The following is a 22054-nucleotide window of genomic DNA, read 5'->3' as shown; positions in this document are numbered from 1 at the left end:
GTTGATTTTGTACTAGAATTGTATGGTAGATTTGACGGAGTTACCTGATGGATCCATTAAAGGTTCCAATATTCGTGAAACCTTTCTTGACAAATTGCAGTTTGAGGTTCCGGGGAGTGCTTCAATCAGACGTGGTGGGATGTTCGGTTCGTGCGTTTTTGGTCTGTCGTAGAATCGACGGAGTACTGATCAAATGAATTTCATTCTCGATTGATCTTGCCTCGAGAAGTCAAATTAAAAACTATGAGATTTCAAATGGTTGTGGACGGAATAGAAGAATTTTCACCTAACTAGCTTCCGTGTCTAGTAACAGTAAATCAAAAATACCTCCAGGCAGGAACCTAGGTACATCAACGACAATAGGGGAAATAGAAATTGTCCTTAAACCTTAAGAACAGGTCAAGTTTCCTCTTAAAGGACTCCTCGCAAGCCGCTTGGACTAGTTCAGTAGGCAGAAAATTCCAGTATTTGATGACTCTTAAGGAGTAGAATGTGTGTGTACAGTCCGTCCTGCTATGTTGTGTCTCTAGTTTCTGGGTGTTACCCCTTAATTTTGTGTTTGAGCTAAACTTAATTAAGAGTTTAACGGGATGTCCAAAAGTACTAGGGAGGCTGTAAGCCATTAGAAGGTAGGCTTTAAGGCGCCTATACTCTAATGGGTACAGGTTGAGTGAATTGAGGTGCTCTTCGTAAGGCTTGGACTTGAGTCCTCGAATTGATTTCGCGGCATTCCGTCACATATGCTCCAGAGTGTCCTTATCCTTTTGGAATGAGGGAGAAAATACTATGTTTCCGTACTCTGAATAGGGACGAATGAAACTGTTAAAGATTATGTGGAAAGCTCTACCGTCAAACTGGCCAAAAATGCATTTCAATGTTACCAGTGCAAGATTTACATCACCTTACTTTTTGACCAGATTAATATCCGTCAGTTTGTATACGCTTTTATTCTCAGACCTATGATCTCGGTTTTCTAGTTATGAGAGTAAATAAATCATAATGAACAAGTGTTGTTCATTGAATGAATCTTCACTATAGTTACAAAGTGTGATTTTTTGAGTTCAGGGTTGGTACGTTGAAAAACACAAATAATAATATTTTCCGCTACGTATTTCTTGGATATAAAGGCAAATGATTCTCTTAAATTAGAAATTTCTTATCTACATCAAAGTAAAATGATGGGAAGTATATTTGTTTAATAAAAAGTTGTATATTTCTATAGAATTAATTATACATGCTAGAATTATGTCTGACATGCAAAATAACGTACCTTCGCTCTCAATCAATCCTTAACCAAAACCAGTACCTTCGGAAACATATATATATATAATCTCTAATCTTATAGTATTTTGAGATGCAAAAAGAACATCATCCTTCGAGTTGATTGGTGATTTGTGAGGTCAATTTGAACAAAAAAAATGTCTAAGAGTAACAGATGTAATTATATCTGTCAAATAGGTTTAACCTTCTTTGACATAGGCGAGAGTAATTACTCTGCTTATGCAGAGATCTGACGATAATAATATGGGTAATGGTAATGATACTGATGAAAACAATTGAGATAAAACTGACAGTAATGATAACGTTTAAGACGTGGGTCGGACACAACTATTGTAGGGATGGAACAGTAACTCATGGGCGAGTACATGGTTATCCAGCATTCTTTTAAAGCTATTCAGTTAAAAGTCTGTACTCACTGCATTATGAGATCTAAAATGTTATCTAAATAATGTTTTTCTGATGTACTATTCGTTGTAAGTAGCCTCATCAAGTGCGATGCTGCGATTTGGGTTGAATGTTTTTATCTGGATTGTCAGGAGGCTTAGTATATTTGCATTCCATTGTCAGATCGCCTCTTTCTCTTCTGCGACTTAGCACGAACAATTGAAGATAAGTTGTTTTTACACGACATATTCATTAACCTTTTGGACAACTTCGTAGCACTCCTGTGTACTTGTCACAAGACATTCATTTCCCTTTCTAAGGACGTGGTGTTGGGACAGCGTTGTTGGTATCTATATAGGAACAGAGGTCAGTTTTGAATATTGTCACGTAGTGAGCATGAGTTTAAATGCCTAGCTATTTTTCGGATAAGACGAAGAATAGCGTAAGCTTTTGTAGCGGTAAATAAATCCCCAAACTAAATAGCTCTGTAAGTTTTCGACATTGGATGCTGACCATATGTTTTAGTGGACTCATCTAGCTGAAGGCGCTCGGTCATGCATCCGCACCAGATCACGTGTGGTAACGCTGTGCTCAACATCAACCTCATTCGCTAGCCAGATTAGATCAGAGAATTCCGATATATTGGTCATCGCCAAATATACTCTTCCGATCTCCTCGACTCTGTCTTTTGATTTCTCTGGGTGGGAACGAAATACATTAGGTGTTACTGGTAGAAGCGTTGTCAAACACTGAATACCTGTGACATCATCACTTTGATCATTTCCGTCTGTTAGTTATTCTTAGTGTCCCGGCTAACTGTCAAAATCGGACCTATATCTTGCTCCCTTAAAGTTCTGGAGAGGCGGTGACAGTGTGGTGTGGGTTACTTATATCCACACGAGTAGTATATAACGGTGATCAGTCAGAGAATATATTTCAGTAGAAGGTCGATGAGGAAAGAATGGGAACGGAACGCAATCGGTATGAAAACGCATGAACAATGAAATCTGAGACAATGGATTGATGTTTGAGATGATGGATTGATATTTTGCAAATTAACGATTTACTACATGGTTCTCCGGTTTTAGTGAGATGCTCTGTAATTTTGTAATCATATACACTCGATTGTTCCCGCTCGTGTTCTTGTTCATTACTATAGTAGAAAAGGTAGTCTTTTCTATAAATGACACTTATTATTATAGTCGACTGAAGTAAGTTAAAAATTAGCCTTCAATTTGGTTGCTTAAATTCAGCTTTCCTGTGTTTATTTAACACGTGGTTCAAAGAGCTTTCAAACTATGATCATCACTCAGCTAAGTCGTTTAATATCAAAGTGCGATGAATTTTATAAAGTATACTTCAAACAAAGTGATCTGTTTACCAGTTTTGAAGCAGTCTGAGTACATAACTTATAAGATAACTGATGTTTATGTTGAATATATGATATTTTGTTGCTTTTTGGTTCTAGAAGATATTTTTAGTCACTGTTTCACTAAATATATTTATTTATCACGTTTTGGTAATTTAGTTTACATTGATATAAAATTTGGAAACCTTTGAGAGTATATAATATGCAAACAATTCAGCCTACTGAGAATCAAACTCCAAGAATTGAACTCGATCAGAGCAATGGGTAACATTATTTATTTAACATTTCTGAGCTAACGCCGAAACACGTAAGCGTTACAGAAAAATCATCGGAATCAGTATCTTTGAACAAAGAAATAATAAGTTCAAGTTTGTGTTATGTAAACGAAACAATTGACGGGTTATCATATGCCCCAGCTAAATTTATTTGCAATGACAGGTAAGACATGTGTATTCTAACTCTTATGCCATATCTGATCGATATAGATACTATAGATGTAACGCTAAATGTATAACTATTTCTATATGTATATTATCTACGATTATTTTGAAGTATACTGATAACAATTTTGTTTATTAGCGATCTAGTCATTTGAACAATATTTTTGAGAATTGATTTTAGTGTCAAATACTGCTTTCCGAAAAAAATATAGAACAAAAAACTACAATAAACGTTGCTGTCAGAGATTCACAGCGCCATCTTTTTTCAAAATACTCGAGTAACTGCAGATGCTTGATGTTCGTATATCAAATTAGTCCTTTATGTGACGGAAACGATACTGAAACCAAACGTATTAACGAAACAACTTAGTTTACTGAAAAATGGAATTTATTATCGGCCGCCGTATGTTCTCAATAATTACGTAAAACTATCACTGCTAATTTGATCATAAACCTTGCATAACTGGCTTGGCAGGTCAATATAAACAGTTTGTAAAATACTTCACTCCTTATCTTCAATACTTGCGCAGTTGTTGGTTGCCATTTGGTAACTAATCATTCTTATCAAGGATCTTACATCAGTTATTTATGATTCGATCTAATTTTCATGAGAATATGATCATGGTGGTGTGCAGTAGACCAAGCGAATTGCCGTTAGCAGGTTTTCATCTCATTAAAGTCGAGTATATTATATATATATATATATATATATATATATATATATATATATATATATATATATATATATATATATATATATATATATATATATATATATATCGAGTTGTCACGTTCATCTCTAACAAACTATAAACTCTTTGCAACGAACTGTTCAAGATATCAGGTTGCTTTTAGTTTAGAATCGTTCTTTTATAGCTGCTTGAGCACTTGGCGTATTTGTTATTAATTTTGGCATATTAGCAGTATAATTCATCGTCATTGTTTGATTTGCCATTTCTTATTATTGAAAAACCATAAGAATGAAAATGCAGTATGAGTTTATACTAACTTTTTTTTTCAAATTAAAAGATTACCCGCTTTTTTTCTTGAGCATGTAGATTTTCAAACACTTTTAAGCACCAGTCAGTCAGCTACAGCGTAGGATCAGGCACATATATGCATCGGTCAAAGCTACCACACCTCATTAGCACAGCAGGATGACCACCGGATTCATACAAGTAGTTAATTCACTGGTGGTAATATATAAGAGAAAGGTTGCATATGTGAACATATACCAAGAAGAAGGAATTAGTTCGTAGAAAAAGATATGAAACGACTTCAATCCCATAGTTTAAGGGAAGAAAGAGAGTGTATACACCTACACCATTGTGATCGATTTTGAGCTATGTCACCCAGTCTCCAACGCTAGTCAGCATTGTGAGTCGTGGTAATTGGTGTCCAGGCCTATGTAACACGTGGCCCAACCATCTCAGTCGATGAAAATTCACAACCTCATCAACTGATTTACCATCATTCCCTAATACCCTGCGTCTAACCTCACTATTACTTACCCGGTGATCCCAGCAGATGCGAGCAATATTTCTAAGGCATCTGTGGTCAAATACTAGTAGCTTACGAGTATCTCCTACTCTTATTGGCCACGTTTCTCAGCCGTAAAGTAAGACAGAACGAACTGCCACTCAGTATACTCGTCTCTTAATTGATAGACGGATATCTCGCTCTCGCCATAAGTGACGTAAGGTGGCAGAAGCCAGACGAGATTCCCGAGTTCGTGCAGAAATTTCGTCAGACACCAACCCATTTGGGCTGATCAGACTTCCAAGATAAGTGGAGTTATCAACGCGTTCGACTACTTCACTCCCTATCCATAGTTCAGGTGTTGACGCAGGCCAGTGTTGAAGCAACAGTCTGCATTTAGAAGGGGAAAAACGCATCCCAAACATTCTGGCATTGTTGATCAGTGTTACCAAAAGACTCTGCACTTTAATAGCATCTTTACCAAATAGGACTATATCATCTGCATATTCTATGTCGATAAGTGGACCTCCTGGTAGGAGATTAATACCCGAAAATTCAGTCGACAAGAACGTTGTTTTCATCAGTAGGTCTATGATGATGTTGAACAAAAATGGAAATAATGGACAGTCTTACCGGACACCACTTGAGGTTGTAAAAGCAGATGACAGTTCTCCATAAGCTATGACTCGACTGGTAGTGTTCGAGTTAAAAGCCTTCACAAGGTTTATGTACTTCCGAGGTACGCCTTTCAATGACAGACACTGCCACAGAATTTCGCGATCAACAGAGTCAAATGCTGATTTTAAGTCAAGAAAGACCACCATTGTCGGACGCCGATAAGCATGCCTGTGTTCTAGAACCTGACGAATGGTGAATTTGTAGTCTATTCAGCCACGATCAGACCTGAAGCCAGCTTGATTCTCTCGTCTTTGCAGTTCACGAGTCTTAGTCAGGCGGCCGATAATCACTGAGGCTAGTGTTTTAGGTGCTATGTTAGTCAAACTAATCCCTCTATGGTTGTCACAGGATGATTTTGACCCCTTCTTATATATTGGGACAATCAGTGGTCGCGATCAGTCAGATGGGATTATGTTAAGCACCACTTATAATTATTCTTATTTATATGATACACAACTAACTTGCACCGATATTCAGCATATATTGCATTTTTTTATTTATATTGCAATAGGAGAAGTCATTTATTTGATCAAGACTTAACACGCGTAAATCCGGATTTCCTTAATCAGAAACCTATTCATATCAATAATTTAACTTTGTGAATAGTAAGTTTCCATAATGAGACAGAAATGTCACCATTATGTTAAACTTCTTGACATTTAACATAAAGAACTAAAGCACAAAATGTCCTTGAAATTTACTCTGAAAACATATGACCACCTAGAAGATTTTTGGTTCTGCCAATGGGAACTTACCAAATGTCTATATCCGATCCGCACATTTATTTTCGTATACAGATCAATTATTATTTTTTTGAATTGCTCAAATGGCACGTGTGAAGAAACAGGTATTCCTTATATTTTACGCACTAATCTCTCTTAAGCATATTTCTTGGGGTAAGGTTTGTTAAAAGGAACCTTCAAAATATAGTCTCGCCACTTTGTAACCCAGTTTTTATGAGCTTTGTCGCTTTGATTAATTGACGGAATATATTATTTTCAAGATTTAGCGCTTATTGCCAATAAACTTTTATATGATTCCAATCACCGACAACAAAAGTTCACTTCCATGCATAAAATGAACCAATGAATATTCTAAGATTTCATAGGACTGGATTTATTTAAAACATTTTTTCACACCTCTTTAGGAAAATTACAAATTTCAGAGTATCACTTTAATGTTCAGAGCAGGATAATTCTTTCTATTTTCCTTTGTTAGTACTAATCTTTTCGCTAATTTCCCTTTCTGACTTCTTGCTTGTTTTACGTTTTGTTTATGTGTCAACAGAAGTGTTGTAACTTCACGTGATGTGCACTATTCACCAAGACTTAGGTCGTATATGACTGATCATTGGAACTAATAGAGAATATTCTTCATACATACAGACTTATCTCAGGTCAATGGTATAAGATTATTTCACTTTAGTCTGAATCTCGGTCTAAATATGTACTTTTTGCCAACTGCTATATTCCATTGTACCGTATTCTATAGAATATAATAAATAAAAACGTAATAAATATGAAATTTATTTTTCTTACAGATTGCTAACGAATATCGATGCACTGAAGGGGTTTATATTTTTGCGCTACATTAACGTAGGATTCAATCGTATAACTAATTTAAGAGCATTATATGGTTTAAACAATCTGATTGTGTTAAGAGCATCATATAATGAAATAGAAGAATTTCCTTGTGGAAACTGGCCCACGTTAACACACTTAGACTTAAGAAATAATTGTATTAAAAGGCTGACAACTGTAAATTACCCGAGATTGTTGGTTCTATTCCTTGACAGTAAGTTTTATTACGTGGTAAAATTTACTGAAATTCAGTTTGTCTCCAGTGATAAATGTTTCTAACTTGTACGTATGTCTACACTTGGATAATACTTTCCAAGCTTTGCTATTTTACCGTATTTTATCATCAGTCTAAATAACTCACTTCATTTTTACATCGTATTGCAGCTGATTAATTCCTATTGTACAAACACCCAAAATACGCGTAGAACAATCACAAACTACTAACTCAGTTTGAAAGTAATCACAAAATTATAATCCTACAGTTTCATTTGAATTTTATCTACTAACCCTATGCTTGGTTTTTCCAGATACTTCTTCATTAACCGAGACGTTTACTGTGCATTTTTTAATGTTTAATATAGCTGAGATAACTAGTTTTTAACTCTAACTATTTGTAAGTAATGAAATCGGATAACATACAAAGAATAATAATCACTATTAACCACACTTAAGATCGTGAATAGTTCTTCTCTGGTGAATAATTTAACATGAAGTGCGCCTTATTGTTATTATTAATAATGAGTAGTAGATACACTACTAGATAATCTTTTTACGAAATCAAATTACTTCATTTGACGACAAAACTATCTGTCTACACGCTAAATTTTCATTATCTTTTCGATTAAGAATTCAGAAGAGAATGTGTGTTGAGGCTGAAAATAATATTTTGGGACTCGCAATACACTTAGTGTTTTATTCATTAAGTGTGCCAATAACTTAAACTGTACTTCGATTGGACCTTTTAATCGGCGTTTTTAAACCATTGTGTTAGCGAAAATATAGATAGGATTAATGCATATTACGTGCAGGGCTATTTCTTAACGAATACGGATACTTAGAGAAGACTCGAGAATCTTCTTATTTAAAAAATATATATTTACGCTTTTCTCATTGGTATCACTACTTCCAGCCAACCTTGTTATTTGAAATATGATTAGTTTCCTGTTCAACCGTGTTCTGATTTGAGGATTTGTCGAATGAAGTAGTATCCAAGATTACCAAGTAATAAGAGTAGCTGGGTCATGATAAGCGAATTCATAATAGATTGTCTTTTAATTTTATGGAAACAAATTAAGACTGAGTATCCAGGTCCTTTTGTGTTTTAACAAGATATGAATACCAAGATGTGAAGATAGTTTCATTATTTTTTAAAACGATTATCATCTGCAAGCAAACCTTTGCTGGTTACAAACACAAAGCAAACAATTTGAATAATCCTATTATTTCTCGGCATAATGTCTCAGCTAATTTAGATATTGGTGATGAGTATGTTTGATCTATGTTTACACACTATTATCACTATTTTAGCACCATTGAAATTTAAAAAGCTCATGATAAAACCTCGATGCAGAATGATCAACTTTCCAGATATTTTTAATCAGAAAGCAACATGTCGTTTGTGAGAAAGTGCTCCGTAACTTGACTCACTGACGCCAATTTTTTGAAACTCTTCATACTTTTTAGGAGGACCTTCTTTCTACTGAAAATATCTCTGTCAAATACACAGATCATCTTACGGCACTAAAGCAAGTTATTTTACCTACTCAGACTGCTTTGTCAATAGTGGACGATCTGAGCAAACTAGGTAACTGTGTCTATTGAGTGGCGAAATATGATTCCCTAAAACGTCAGGCTGTCGGTTAAAGTTTATTTATTTCTTTAAACACATAAAAATTAGCACAAGGAGGTACCAAATATATATGCTCCACACAAACCAACTGATTTGCGTGTGGGCTGGGATACAGCCCGGATGCCCAAACCGAAGCGAGTCGTTTCCTTAGAGGGCCACTCTTCAAGCCTTTGACCTAACGGTCTAATCCACAAGGCAGTGGAGAAACGTTAGGAGATGCAGTCCCATGGTAGCCGGTGACCAACAACTGGTTCATACGCCCCTTGATCCCTTAAGATCCTGGAGCCCATATGCACCACTGGCTTGAAATCATGGTTTTCCAACTCACTTAAATGGGTCTTCTGTATCCACCAACCCGGTTAAAGAACCAAACATTCGCTTTTAGTCCTCCCAATTTCATAAAAAACACCCACGCCACGAGAAGGTAGTAAGTAGGATTTCCCTGGCAGCGGCGATATACGCGTGGTCATGTGAGAGTATTTCGAGAAAGAGCTGACTCCCCATACTCAGTCTTGACTGGAGCATTTGGAAGCTCAGTTAAAGCAGTCATTCTGAGAGAATCGAACAGATTTTGTAGGTCCCTTGGTTCTCGTATTGAAAATGTTTCCTTTGCAATATGCACTAAGTCTCATTTAAATCCATGTTAATGGTCTTTTCAGGCTTTTTTATATTCAAACAAACTCTGTTCTCCCTATGGTACAAAATGTCAAAGCGATATTAAGTCATGAATTATGACATATCAGGGTTTAAGGGCATTCATGTCGACACAATTTACTCGAAAACATTAAACAATTATTTAATCAGGTGTCGTTGAACAAAAACAAAGATAATTCAGCGAAAAGTTTCTTTTCAACAAAAACATTTACTTAGACTGTACATTCGTATTTATACTTACTTGGTAAGGATATGAGATAGAAAAGATTGTATTACAAAGTGATTCGATATTTCAAATACCAGAAGGGGTTGTGTAATAATCAGAGGGTTAACGAAGAAGAGGAGGATGAAAGTAGTCTACGGGCCAGAATTGTTTTCATCTTGTTCTTCATTGACCCTCTGATTATTACACAAACCCTTCTGGTATTTGAAATATCGAATCACTTTGTAATACAATCTTTTCTATCTCATATCCTTACCAAGTAAGTATAAATACGAATGTGCAGTCCAAGTAAATGTTTTTGTCGAAAAGAAAATTTTCGCTGAGTTGTCTTCATTTTTCTTTGGTTTACCCAGGTATTCCCAGATATCTTTTCAAACTACACATGTCTCAAAAGTAAACGTATACATTTACTATTATTAGTATTATGGTAAACAATATCGATGAAATAAATTACACATTGGAATGATTCTGATTAAGCTAGAGCATAGATTATCATTAAAAATAAATAAGTAGTTGAGGAATTTTCTGTCCTACTCTGATCAACATGAACTTACTTTCCAGTGACTAATTCAAGAAACTTCAACTATATACTGCAAATTTCTAAACCTTACAACTAGTTGTTCTATTGACTTTTGCTGTTTTTATCTAGTCATCCTAAGTTTCTAGTCAACGTAAGTCTATTTCAGCCAGTATCGCACTTCAGGTACACGGTAACTTATCATGCGCGATATTTCACTCAGACTGTTTAAAGAGTGCTCGCGATTATAATAACTGAACTCTAAATCACCCACTATCTACATTTATAGACTGCAGCCAAATTTATATTATATTCTATGCTTGGCTATATCCATGCAAGGACAACAATCTTACTGGAACCACCAACCATCTATAATTGTGGACTCTGGTACCAAACTCAACCTGAACACGCACAAACCAGCTGAACTAAGTAACGTGCCTAATTTTTATTGTGTTTATAACGTTTAACTGATATATATTAACATTACTGTTTGTACTCAATAACTCTGTTATTATTTTTGAGTTCATATATTGTTTGGTCCACCACAATTATCTGGTGAGCCTCGAGTCTATTCTAGTCGTTATATTGCTTATATTTTTTACTTGACACATTAGTTTATTTTTCATATAATGTACTCGCCAAACAAACTAATTGACATGGACTGTCCTCCAGGACAATAGGAAGTGCACCGACAACGTAGGCATACTTGGTTGCCTGGGAGCGTATACCTCTAGCTATGAATAAGGCATCTATTTGGGCAAACCAAATCATCAGGTTGTTAGCTCTGTATGCAGGTAGTCTGAATTCAGAAATGGCGTTAACTGAACTTAAAATATTATCGTCGGAATGTGATGAGTTAAGAGAATTTACCGGTGGACAGTCCATGTCAATTAGTTTGTTTGGCGAGTACATTATATGAAAAATAAACTAATGTGTCAAGTAAAAAATATAAGCAATATAACGACTAGAATAGACTCGAGGCTCACCAGATAATTGTGGTGGACCAAACAATATATGAACTCAAAAATAATAACAGAGTTATTGAGTACAAACAGTAATGTTAATATATATCAGTTAAACGTTATAAACACAATAAAAATTAGGCACGTTACTTAGTTCAGCTGGTTTGTGCGTGTTCAGGTTGAGTTTGGTACCAGAGTCCACAATTATAGATGGTTGGTGGTTCCAGTAAGATTGTTGTCCTTGCATGGATATAGCCAAGCATAGAATATAATATAAATTTGGCTGCAGTCTATAAATGTAGATAGTGGGTGATTTATAGTTCAGTTATCACAATCACGAGCAATGGAGAACAAGAGGTATATGTATAGTAGTGTATTTGTTAGTAGATAACAGCGTGTGTCATGCTATGGGTGTAACACGACGGAAGAAAGTGTGTTCAAGTTCATGCACTTAAACAACACGTACGATCGTTTAATGATAAATTTACAGGCTGTGAAAAACTACAGAATAAATAATTATAACATCGAAAACTATTTTCAAAATAAATTTGTCATGCCTATCTCCACACCTGTATTTTGGGACCGGAAAAGGAATGAAAATTGAGTTATTATTCTCTTATCCAGCAAAAACGACTTTGTAATGAGTGGCTTTGTTGCTTCTAAGCAACTTTTGGTATCATATTAGTCTCTTTTTGGACACTTCTTTATTGGTCGTCAGAAGTAAATCCCCATATCATTGTTTTTCTTGGTCCCAACCTAGTCTGATCAGAAAAGTTTCAAGATACATTAACAATCTCTGTTTGATAAACTGGTTTAAAACACTCCCATACATAAAGTAAATTGCTTAGTTAGTGTGTCCTGTTATATACACATAGGAAAAATTTAACTTATTTGAATGACAAGATAAAATTGAAAACGAGATATCTGTTTTACTCTCCAATTATCAGTAGAACTCCGATTGATATAAAAATGTAATCAAAATTATCTGCAAAATGGGTTGATCTGGATTAATAAAATTTCAATTAATCTAAGTAAAATCTTAACAATATAGCTCAAAATCGTAAATCGTTATCTTTGTTTTATTTTTGCTATGTTTATTAACAGATAATCAGTTACGTAGTTTGACCAGTCAAACTGATGGATCATGTTATTTAAATGATTATAGTGTACCGAAATTGCATACTCTCGGATTATCACATAATTTACTTGAGGTAGAAGACGCTACAATAACTGATTCTAATATCAATATAGCAATTGGATTAGAATTGAAAAATCTAAAAGCATTATATCTTGGTTATAACAAACTAATTAGTTTTGGAAATTATAAATTAAAAAATGGAAATGTACAAAATTTACCAAATGAACTAAAATACACTACTAATGATCAAAAAGGGCAAATTTATAATTACAATTCCCTAATTGGATATCTTCCAAATCTATCTGTTTTACACATAAGAAGTAGTGGGTTAATCAATCTGGATGGAATAACACCTGAATGTTTACCAAGATTAGAATATTTAAATGTTAGGTAAGTCAGATAAAATGTACTACATGAGAGTATGAGAAAGATGTCCAAATTTGTATACCTGGTTTTCAATGGCACATTTTGTGTGCAAAGAGGAGTTATGCTAGCAAGTTGTGGAACTAAGATAGGTGAAATGCAGTTCCAGCCTTGATGTAATATAAGTTGAATTCAACGTTGAAAAGCGTCTTAAAATAATCACATACATTACAATGCCTGGAGCGATAAAAACTAATATTTCAAACAAAAGCTATTGAAGTATTGTTTATACCAAAAACGAAACTACCTATTAGAACTTTCACAACTCTTTTGATTACTATTACAAATTGAAACAGTGGGGCAAACACAAATCGCCAAATCATAGGTGCGCGTAACTGGCTTGTGTTTGCTAATAATATATAAACTACCGATAAGCTTATATATATATATATATATATATATATATATATATATATATATATATATATATATATATATATATATATATATATATATCAATTTTAAAACACCTTGAGATACAACACGAATCCTTTTTTAAACTTACTAAAACGTTGCACAGGTCCAGATTTTAAAAATATTGTCACCAACTGAGAGATATCTTTTGCACCCTGTTATATCAAAAATTTCTGACAAATAATCTGTTAGGATATTCAGGAAAATATCCCAAAAATTATCCTGTTAAGCCTAATGCTATCCTTGGACATGAAATGGTATCATCTTATTGGTCAATATTTATTTAACGTGTTATTTTCCTGTTGGCCATTATTGTACAATGTTATCTATTTTATGGTACGTTGTGGACTGCTTGACTGGTATATAGACAAAGTATGTTTGAAATATAATGATTCATATATCCGAGGCTGTTGTCATTTTCCAGCTCACTGTGTAATTGAGATATCAATCCATCCACTTCCGTCGCGTTTTCATAGCATGAGTGATTTAGCAGCTGCGTGCGGAATTTGACTAATAACTCCAAATGTCGTTCAAAGAGCAGCTGTAATCGATCGGAGGGGAGAGTCATTTTTTTTCGAATCAGCACCTGTGATGAAAATTACTGTATGACTAATGACCAATGTGGTTCAAGGACACTGATGACAATCTGGATACTGATTGGTTGAATAATTAGACTGGATTTCGTCCAATTACAGAATGACTTTGGATTGTATCTTCTCTTCATAATCTAACTAGCTCAATATAAAAAGTACCATTGCTTACACTGAGGCTGAAAGTCTCGACATTCATTGCATTATGAATTTTGGACAACACATTTGACCAGTCAGACTGATATTCGATGTAATGTTAGCACGTGAAGTGTACTGTTGTCATAGTCAAAGATAAAGAACCAACGGGGCCTGTATTCAGTCAGTCAGACAGTAACAACGTACAACTTCGTACGTACGTACATCAGTTCGAGTTGCCACACCACGTTAGCACAGAGATGCAGTGGTCGATTCAAATCCTGTAGTACTAGATATAGTAAAATTATAAGCTGTAATCAGAAAAATTAGGGTTCGAAGATGATATTCAAAAAAATAATCCGGTGAAATAAATTTGGAAAGAGAAAAAAAGGGACATGAAGAATTCAGAAGATTAGGATTTGAGAGAACACAAAGAGTGGATGCACTTGCGCCATTTCAAACGATTTTCAGCCATGTCATTCAGGGTCTCTAACCATCGGTTGCTATCATCTCGCGGTCCCCAACCAGGTAGTCTACACCTGCCAACATGACTCAGTCCACTTGTCAATGACTTCATGGACTTGTGCCATGTTTTGGTCTGGCCGCCCCTTGCTTTCTTCCAACCTACTCCTACACCAGAAAACATCGCACGTCGAGGAAGTCGGTCGTTGGGCATACGTAACACGTGTCCCAGCCGTCTCAACTGATGAAGTTTCACTACTTCATCAATTGATTTGCCATCCTTACCTAGTACCCGTTTCCTAACAACTGCGTTACTTACTCGGTGGTCCCAGGATATACGAGCAATATTTCGAAGACACCTATGATCAAATACTAGTAACCTGCGAATATCCTCTACTCTTACCGGCCATGTTTCACTGCCATAAAGTAGGACGGAACGAACTGCTGCGCAGTAAACCCGTTCTTTGGTTGATAGACGGATATCTCGCCTACGCCATAAATGACGCAAGTTGGTAAAAGCTAGTCGAGCCTTCTGTATCCGTGCTGAGATTTCGTCACACACCAGACCACAAGGGCTGATGAGACTTCCAAGATAAGTGAAGCGATCGACACACTCAATTACTTCACTCCCTATCATTAGTTCGGGTGTCAATGCAACCCAATCTTGAAGCAACATTTCGCATTTCGAGGGGGAGAATCGCATCCCGAACATGCTTGCATTGTTGCTTAGAGTGGTCAGAAGACTCTGCATTTTGTCAGCGTCTTCGCCAAATAAAACTATGTCATTAGCATATTCTAAGTCAACAAGTGAACCTCCCGATAGAAGTTCAACCCCTGGAAATCTAGACGAGGAAAATGTTATCTCTAAAAGTACGTCGACGACAAAGTTGAACAAGAATAGAGAGAGTGGACAGCCCTGACGAACACCACTTGAGGTAATCAATTCTGATGACAGTTCGCCATAAGCTTTGACTCGGCTAGTTGTGTTCGAGTAGAGAGCCTTTATAAGGTTAATGTACTTCTTTGGTACTCCTTTCAGTGACAAACACTGTCATAGAACCTTACGATCGACAGAGTCGAATGACGCCTTAAGATCGAGAAATACTACGATTGTGTGGCGTCTGAACGTGTGTCTGTGTTCTAGGACCTGACGTAGTGTGAATATCTGGTCTATACAACCACGTCCAGGTCGAAAACCAGCCTGGTTTTCTCTAGCCTGTTCTTCACGAGCTTTAGTTAGGCGTCGAAGTATTATTGAAGCTAATATTTGTCAAACTAATTCCTCTGTGATTGTCACAAGAGGACTTTTGTCCTTTCTTATAGACTGGCACAATCAGTGATTGAGACCAGTCAGATGGGATTACGTCCGGTTCCCAAATTCTACCTAAGACCTCAGTTAATCTCACTGCTAATACTGAACCACCATCCTTAAAAATCTCAGGAGTAAACTTGTCAGGGCCTGCTGCTCTCCCTCGCTTCAGATTTCCTATAGCTTTTTCAACTTCGTAAAGAGTCGGAGGACCTACATTAACTTGCCATTCAGGTTGACTGGAGATCGTGGGAAACCGAAGTGTGGCTGAAGGCCACTTGAACTGATCCCTAAAGTGTTCTGCCCATCGATACAATCCCCTGGATCGAGAATGTATAATGTGTCCATCTTTCTCTCAGAGTGTTTCGCTAACAGTCGGTTTCCTAATACCGGTTTCCTTAACAAGTCTGAACAATTGTCTGCTATTACCTATTGCCGCTGCCTTTTCCATCTCTCCTGCTTTCGCTACCCACCACTGTTCACGATCATTGCGTAGACTTCTTGTCAGCTTGCGCTTAAGCTGACTCCGCTCTTCACAATGTTCAGAGCCAGGTGGAATGAGTTTCCGAGCATCTATCAGTGCAATAGATGCTGCTGAGATCCAGTGTTGCTCCTTAACCTTGCGGTTTACCTTACTAGCAGATATCACTGCTGTTTCCACAGCTTTTCGGATATCATTCCATGCTGCATCGGGGTGGGCATCACATACATGGCTGCCTAATTGTTTTCCTAGTTGTTCCTGAAATATACTCTTAGCTTGACTATCATTAAGTAGGGCCCTAAGAGGTTTCCTTGCAGCGTCTTTCCTACGTCCAGTAAGACGCAGACAGATACGCGCTCGTACTAGAGCATGATCTGAACCTAAGCATGTGCTCCAAAATGAGCGACAGTCTTCTATCGAGCCCCTCCATCGGTGGCTGATAGCGATGTGATCTATTTGGGTCCAACGTTGGGACGAATTAGGGGTCGCCATGTTAAAAGATGTTTTTCCTTATGCTTAAAGTTAGTATTTGCAAGGAAGAGGCGGTTATCTGAGCATAGCTGCAACAGACGGTCGCCATTATCTGTTCTTTGAGCCACGACACCATAAGATCCACCTAGGTGTCTTTCCCTATCGCTTAGTTTACCTACTTGAGCATTAAAGTCACCGGCCATTATTACTACATCCGAGCGCCTAGTTTTCGAAGAAGGTCGGAGAGCTTTCTGTAAAACTCATCTTTTACATCATCTGCGCTGCAGTCAGTGGGAGAATAGGCAAAGACGACGAAGAGGCAACGACGAGTGTCCCTATCTTTTCGGATCCTTGCTGTTCCGTTTAGTCGGACAGCGCACAAACGACTGTCTACTGGGATCCAGTCTAAGAGAGCTAATTCTGCCCTAGGACTCAATGCTATACCTACGCCGGCGAGGCCACGGGAAGCAGAATCAGGGCTTCCAGATACACGAAGTGTGAATCGAGTCGGTTCTTTATTTTGGCATGGTGAGGTCAAGTGAATGACGCTACTCGGATCCTGTATGCGCGTTTCGGAGACGCAGCACATCGATGGCGCGAGATTCTAAAGTCCTAGCTAAGGAAGCCTGCTGTCCTATTTGGCAAAGTGTTCGTACGTTAAAAGCTCCTACGTGTAGTTTAGAGCGTGGTTTCAGGAGACCAGGAATAGAGTTCCACGTACTCGAATCGTTTGCCCTAGCGGTGCGAGGTGATAAACAGACGTGAGGAGGGTTAGTCGGGGAGATAAGAGAGGTATTAGGAGGTGTAGGAAGGATTTGAATGTGACCAACTTGGTCTAGTGCGCTGTTACGGGTATGAGGGCTGATATCATTTCCCGGCTGCCCACACCGTGGAAGGGTATTTCTTGAGGAACCTGAAAAAGAAGTCGGATTAGTGTTGGTCTTAACGACCTGGGAGCGTGATCGCAGAGCCCAAGGGACAACTGCTTGAGGCCGGTCGCGCACGGCCTTTTTGTGGAAGGTTTCTAATGCGTTAGCTCCGTTCTTCAAAGGGCTTTGCCGCCGGAGACGGAAATCCGTGAGGTAAGGTGAGGTGTGACATTTTTAGGGTCGACCTTTTCTAACCCCACCCCTCCTTGTGGGAAGGCAGCATCGCTGCAGATGCTGGTTGTTTTTTGAGGGAAACACCTTACTGCTGTCACACCCCTCTACAGTCAGCAGTACGACTTCGCCCCCAGACCTTGAGTTGCTGCTTTTAGTCTTACCGTTCTCCAATCGACCTGCCTGACATGATAGAACCTACAGGAACATATGTTCCAGCCAATATGGCTCGGTTGTGTCATCATGATAGGCAAGCCTGACCACCGCGTCAAGGTAGCAGCTTCGATCGGGGATGGGCCTGTATTACAAAGGTTGTATACGACTATATCAAATATATTAGCCAAATTTGGTTTAATGTTAATATCAATAGTTTTTTTTTAATTCCTAACCAATCCACAATGTAAGGCCTTATGTCATTAAAATACAATGATAATGAAGAACGGATAAGATAAATTTTGTAAAACACAACTGTTACTGATTTTACAAAAATCCAATCCTTACTTTCTAATTTGAGCAGTTGTGTTAACCAAAAGAAATGTACTTGCTTAGGAAACCAGACAAGCTTGCGAACTGTCCAAATGTTTTTTGGTCAACTAAGAAACGTTTTCACTTGTTGAGACAGAATTTATGCAATGAAATTTGAAATCACTATCTCAAATATAATGAATATCTGGTCATGAAAACACTACTCATGTCAGTGTAACGAAACTGTTTTATGTACTTCATAGGGAAAATCAAATCGGCAGTTTAGAAGAAATAAAAAAACTATCCAACCTCCAGTGTTTACGTACAGTGATTTTAACAGGTAACTTTATCAAATATTTACACATAATACCTCCCTTTAATAATCATTATAAACTAATGATCAAGCATTTCCCGAATTGCGCAAGTTAGAAACTACATTCAAAATTAAATCAAACATCTCATTATTAAATGTTCATTGTCACGAGTTCATGTTATCTTATATCGTAACAATACGATATCAGAGATAGTCCTAAATCTTGTCGCTGAAATAAAAAAGTTTACTAGTTTGTCCCTAAAACTTAAACATCTTAAGAACTCACATTGTAAATATGAAGACAAAATATCTTTACTTTCTATATTTAGCTTGACACTAGCTGATCTTAGTTCAATGTTCGCTATTATTTTAGAAGTCATAAGAAATCTACTATTTTTGATCGAAGCTACAGAGTCTATGCTAGGAACAATAACACTACATCTACGACTTCTCGACACCTTATTTGTTTAGTTAAGCATGATTTTCACATATCGCTAATAGTATTATTTCGATCACCAAAGATGTTTCTACCTCGAAATTAAGAACTTATCTAATTTAGAAGTTTTGGAACCAAAGATTTCCAAACATAAAACGTATGTGGTTGGTGTTGGTAGGATCAGTCTGTGATATTGATTAATAAAGTTACTTCGTGTTGAAAAGTCATATGAGTGAACCGTAAATTGGAGGAAGTGTCTACTAAAAAGTTTGACTGGCTTAAGTTAAGCTACTAGACTCCGACCCAGCATTCTCTTTTTTTCGTAGAATATATTACCAATTTCTTTAATTTTGTTTGTCCACCATCCATTACGCTCCTCTAAACCAGTATTTTCCTTATTTGCACGTACCAACGATAAGTTTAATGTTAAACTGTACATCTACTAACGTATCCTCTGCTTAATTATTGTTATTTTGACCGACTAATTAGAAATTGATAAGCATCCACACTAAGTAGTCGTATAAATTACTGTGATAATATTTTCGAAAGTTATGCCTAGTGGCTAATTTATCCTTCAATCTGATAATTACGTGGTGTGTATTGACCATCTGTAGATAATCCAGTTTATGATGTCAAAGATTACCGACTGGAAGTTCGCGTTTGTTTGGTCAATTTAAGGCGACTTGATAAAGATATCTATACGATGGAAGAAAATGAAGAGGCCGATGAATTGGCTATTCAAAGAATGCAACCAACCTGATTTTCAAAACGTAAGTTACATTAAGTTATTTTGATAGATTTATAGTATAGGGCTGAAAGTATTTCCTTAAGTTACTTATTTAGTTTTATAAGTGAAATCAAAAAGCCCTTAACCATGGGAGTGTTTAGATGGAACTTTGTTTAGTAAAATCGACGAACGAGTACTCTCCCGTAATAAGGGTTCGATTAAATATGAGTGGTTGGTTTTATTATAAAAAACTTGAGCTAACACTGAATCTGCCAAACTAGTGGGGAAATAAACCCCTTAATGCTGGGTTCTGTAGATTTTTGTTACTAACCTCAAATATTTGTGAACAAATATCTCACCACTGTTCCAAGTCAAGACGATGTTGCTTGTGAAACACTACTCAACTTATGAATATTACATTTTAAGCAATGGTCTACGCAGATTGTAGGAAATTAGACACTAGGCAATCCACTTAAGTAGGTTTTAACTCTGGTCTACGCTGAGAATGAATTTTACAAGTTTGGGCATGAAGCGAGATATACAGGACTGCAAACAAATATCATAACGGACATTTTACTTTTTACTAATTATTTTGATATTACAGGAACGTGGATCAACCTTTCATGAGCGTTTGTCAGTTTTCCAGGAAACACCTTTAAAAGTTCCTCAAGCGTTTACATGTATATTTTTACTCCAACACTTCAAATAAGTTTTATAATACAGTTTATCTAACATAAAACTGGCTTTTAATGCTTTATCCTACATTGAATTATAAAGTAGTCAGACGGAAACTATCTTGTATAACATGTGGCGCCAAATGTTTCAGAATGAATTCACATACGTTGACTGCACGTTTAATAGAAGAGTCTGTCATACATTCACGTATCAAGAGAGTACTCTCATCATTTAATCCAGTAATTAACAGAAAAAGTTAAATGAGATTAATTTCCGATATTCATTACACCTATACAATAAACTCTATGTCTCCATAAACAAAACAGATTCCACCAAATTCTGTAGTAACTTCGCGTAATGTTTTGAATAAATCAAATTATTAGTCTGGACGATTTTGGACTCCAGTTTAAAATTAAAAGAATTCTAAAGACCATCAGTCGAAGTGTGAATGTGTACAAACCATACACACTAGTGTAGTCGTATTCATTCTTCGTTACTTTTGGAATCCAGAATACATCTTGTTGGGTTATTCATGTATTACCTGACATTTCCTTTAGTAACCTGTCGCAAAATATGGCATCTGAGACCACTGCACTGCGATTCGAAAATTCAAAGTTACTACATTCTGTGTTAAAAAGGGGTGCATCTACAAAAGTACACACTGTGCATTGTTACGAAGACCGTCTACTTTATCTCGTTGCTCGTTTCCCCTCTTAAATAATCTAATACCGTTAATTGATGACCCAGAACCTTGATATTTCAAGATGAAAAATTAGAGCACAGGGAAGGTAGCTTGTGAATAGTCGTTTACACAAATAATTTTACCAAATTTACAAACGGGTCGAAAGACCGAGCCTTAGTATTTACTAGAAGACGACAAAAATTACGCCTCTACAACCCCAAGTAAGTTAGCGTTAAGAGTGATCCCATACACTAAAAGGATCTTCACATAGAAGCACATCTGTAGGTCATTGTTTGCATACTTTTAAAAGAATGAAACTTTTATAACTATGGAGTCTTTAGGTTTTCGGACCTCAGATAGTCTTCAGCATACCTCATTATTTTGTCTAAACCTGTGTGGTTATAAACAAAGTAGAACTTAGTACAAGGGCTTTGGACCAAGTTTCCATATTACATCAATTTAAAGATTTCAAATCATTAGGGTGAATACTGAAGCAGTGTTGCAAGTCATATTAATAAAAGATTAGGAACTACACTGCATAAGCATAAAAAACTACGTGAAAGTAGCATATATCGCAATGACTCCAGATCATTACTGTGAGATTCAACCACAATTTTCAACGTGGTTACTCATTGTTATTGAACTAAGAGGTATGTTCCAACCTAGATATGGGATCTATAAAGTTATTGGTGATCGGTCTAAGAGGTGGGAGGTGTGTTTCTAAGTTGAGATTTGCCAAAAAAACTGTGATTCACGTATACAGGTCATGAGACCATCGCTTCCTCTGTCTTGATTTAACTCTCTGTATTACCATATA

At 36.6% G+C, this 22054-nt stretch overlaps 1 protein-coding gene across 1 annotated transcript; it reads left to right on the top strand.

The window, feature by feature from the left end:
* Positions 1 to 1034: 1034 nt before the first annotated feature.
* Positions 1035 to 20619, top strand: MS3_00004164 (uncharacterized protein). Its single transcript, XM_051212056.1, has 8 exons — positions 1035 to 1070; positions 3194 to 3298; positions 3347 to 3472; positions 7172 to 7425; positions 12521 to 12944; positions 18668 to 18744; positions 19768 to 19923; positions 20485 to 20619. The coding sequence occupies exons 2-7, from the start codon at positions 3237 to 3239 to the stop codon at positions 19911 to 19913; spliced, it is 1089 nt and encodes a 362-aa protein (XP_051072197.1). The 5' UTR covers positions 1035 to 1070; positions 3194 to 3236; the 3' UTR covers positions 19914 to 19923; positions 20485 to 20619.
* Positions 20620 to 22054: the final 1435 nt, after the last annotated feature.

Source organism: Schistosoma haematobium, chromosome ZW, assembly GCF_000699445.3.
Source record: "Schistosoma haematobium chromosome ZW, whole genome shotgun sequence".
Classification (NCBI taxonomy): domain Eukaryota; kingdom Metazoa; phylum Platyhelminthes; class Trematoda; order Strigeidida; family Schistosomatidae; genus Schistosoma; species Schistosoma haematobium.
The sequence above is the reverse complement of the archived record's forward strand: the minus strand, read 5'-3'. Positions and strand labels throughout refer to the sequence as shown.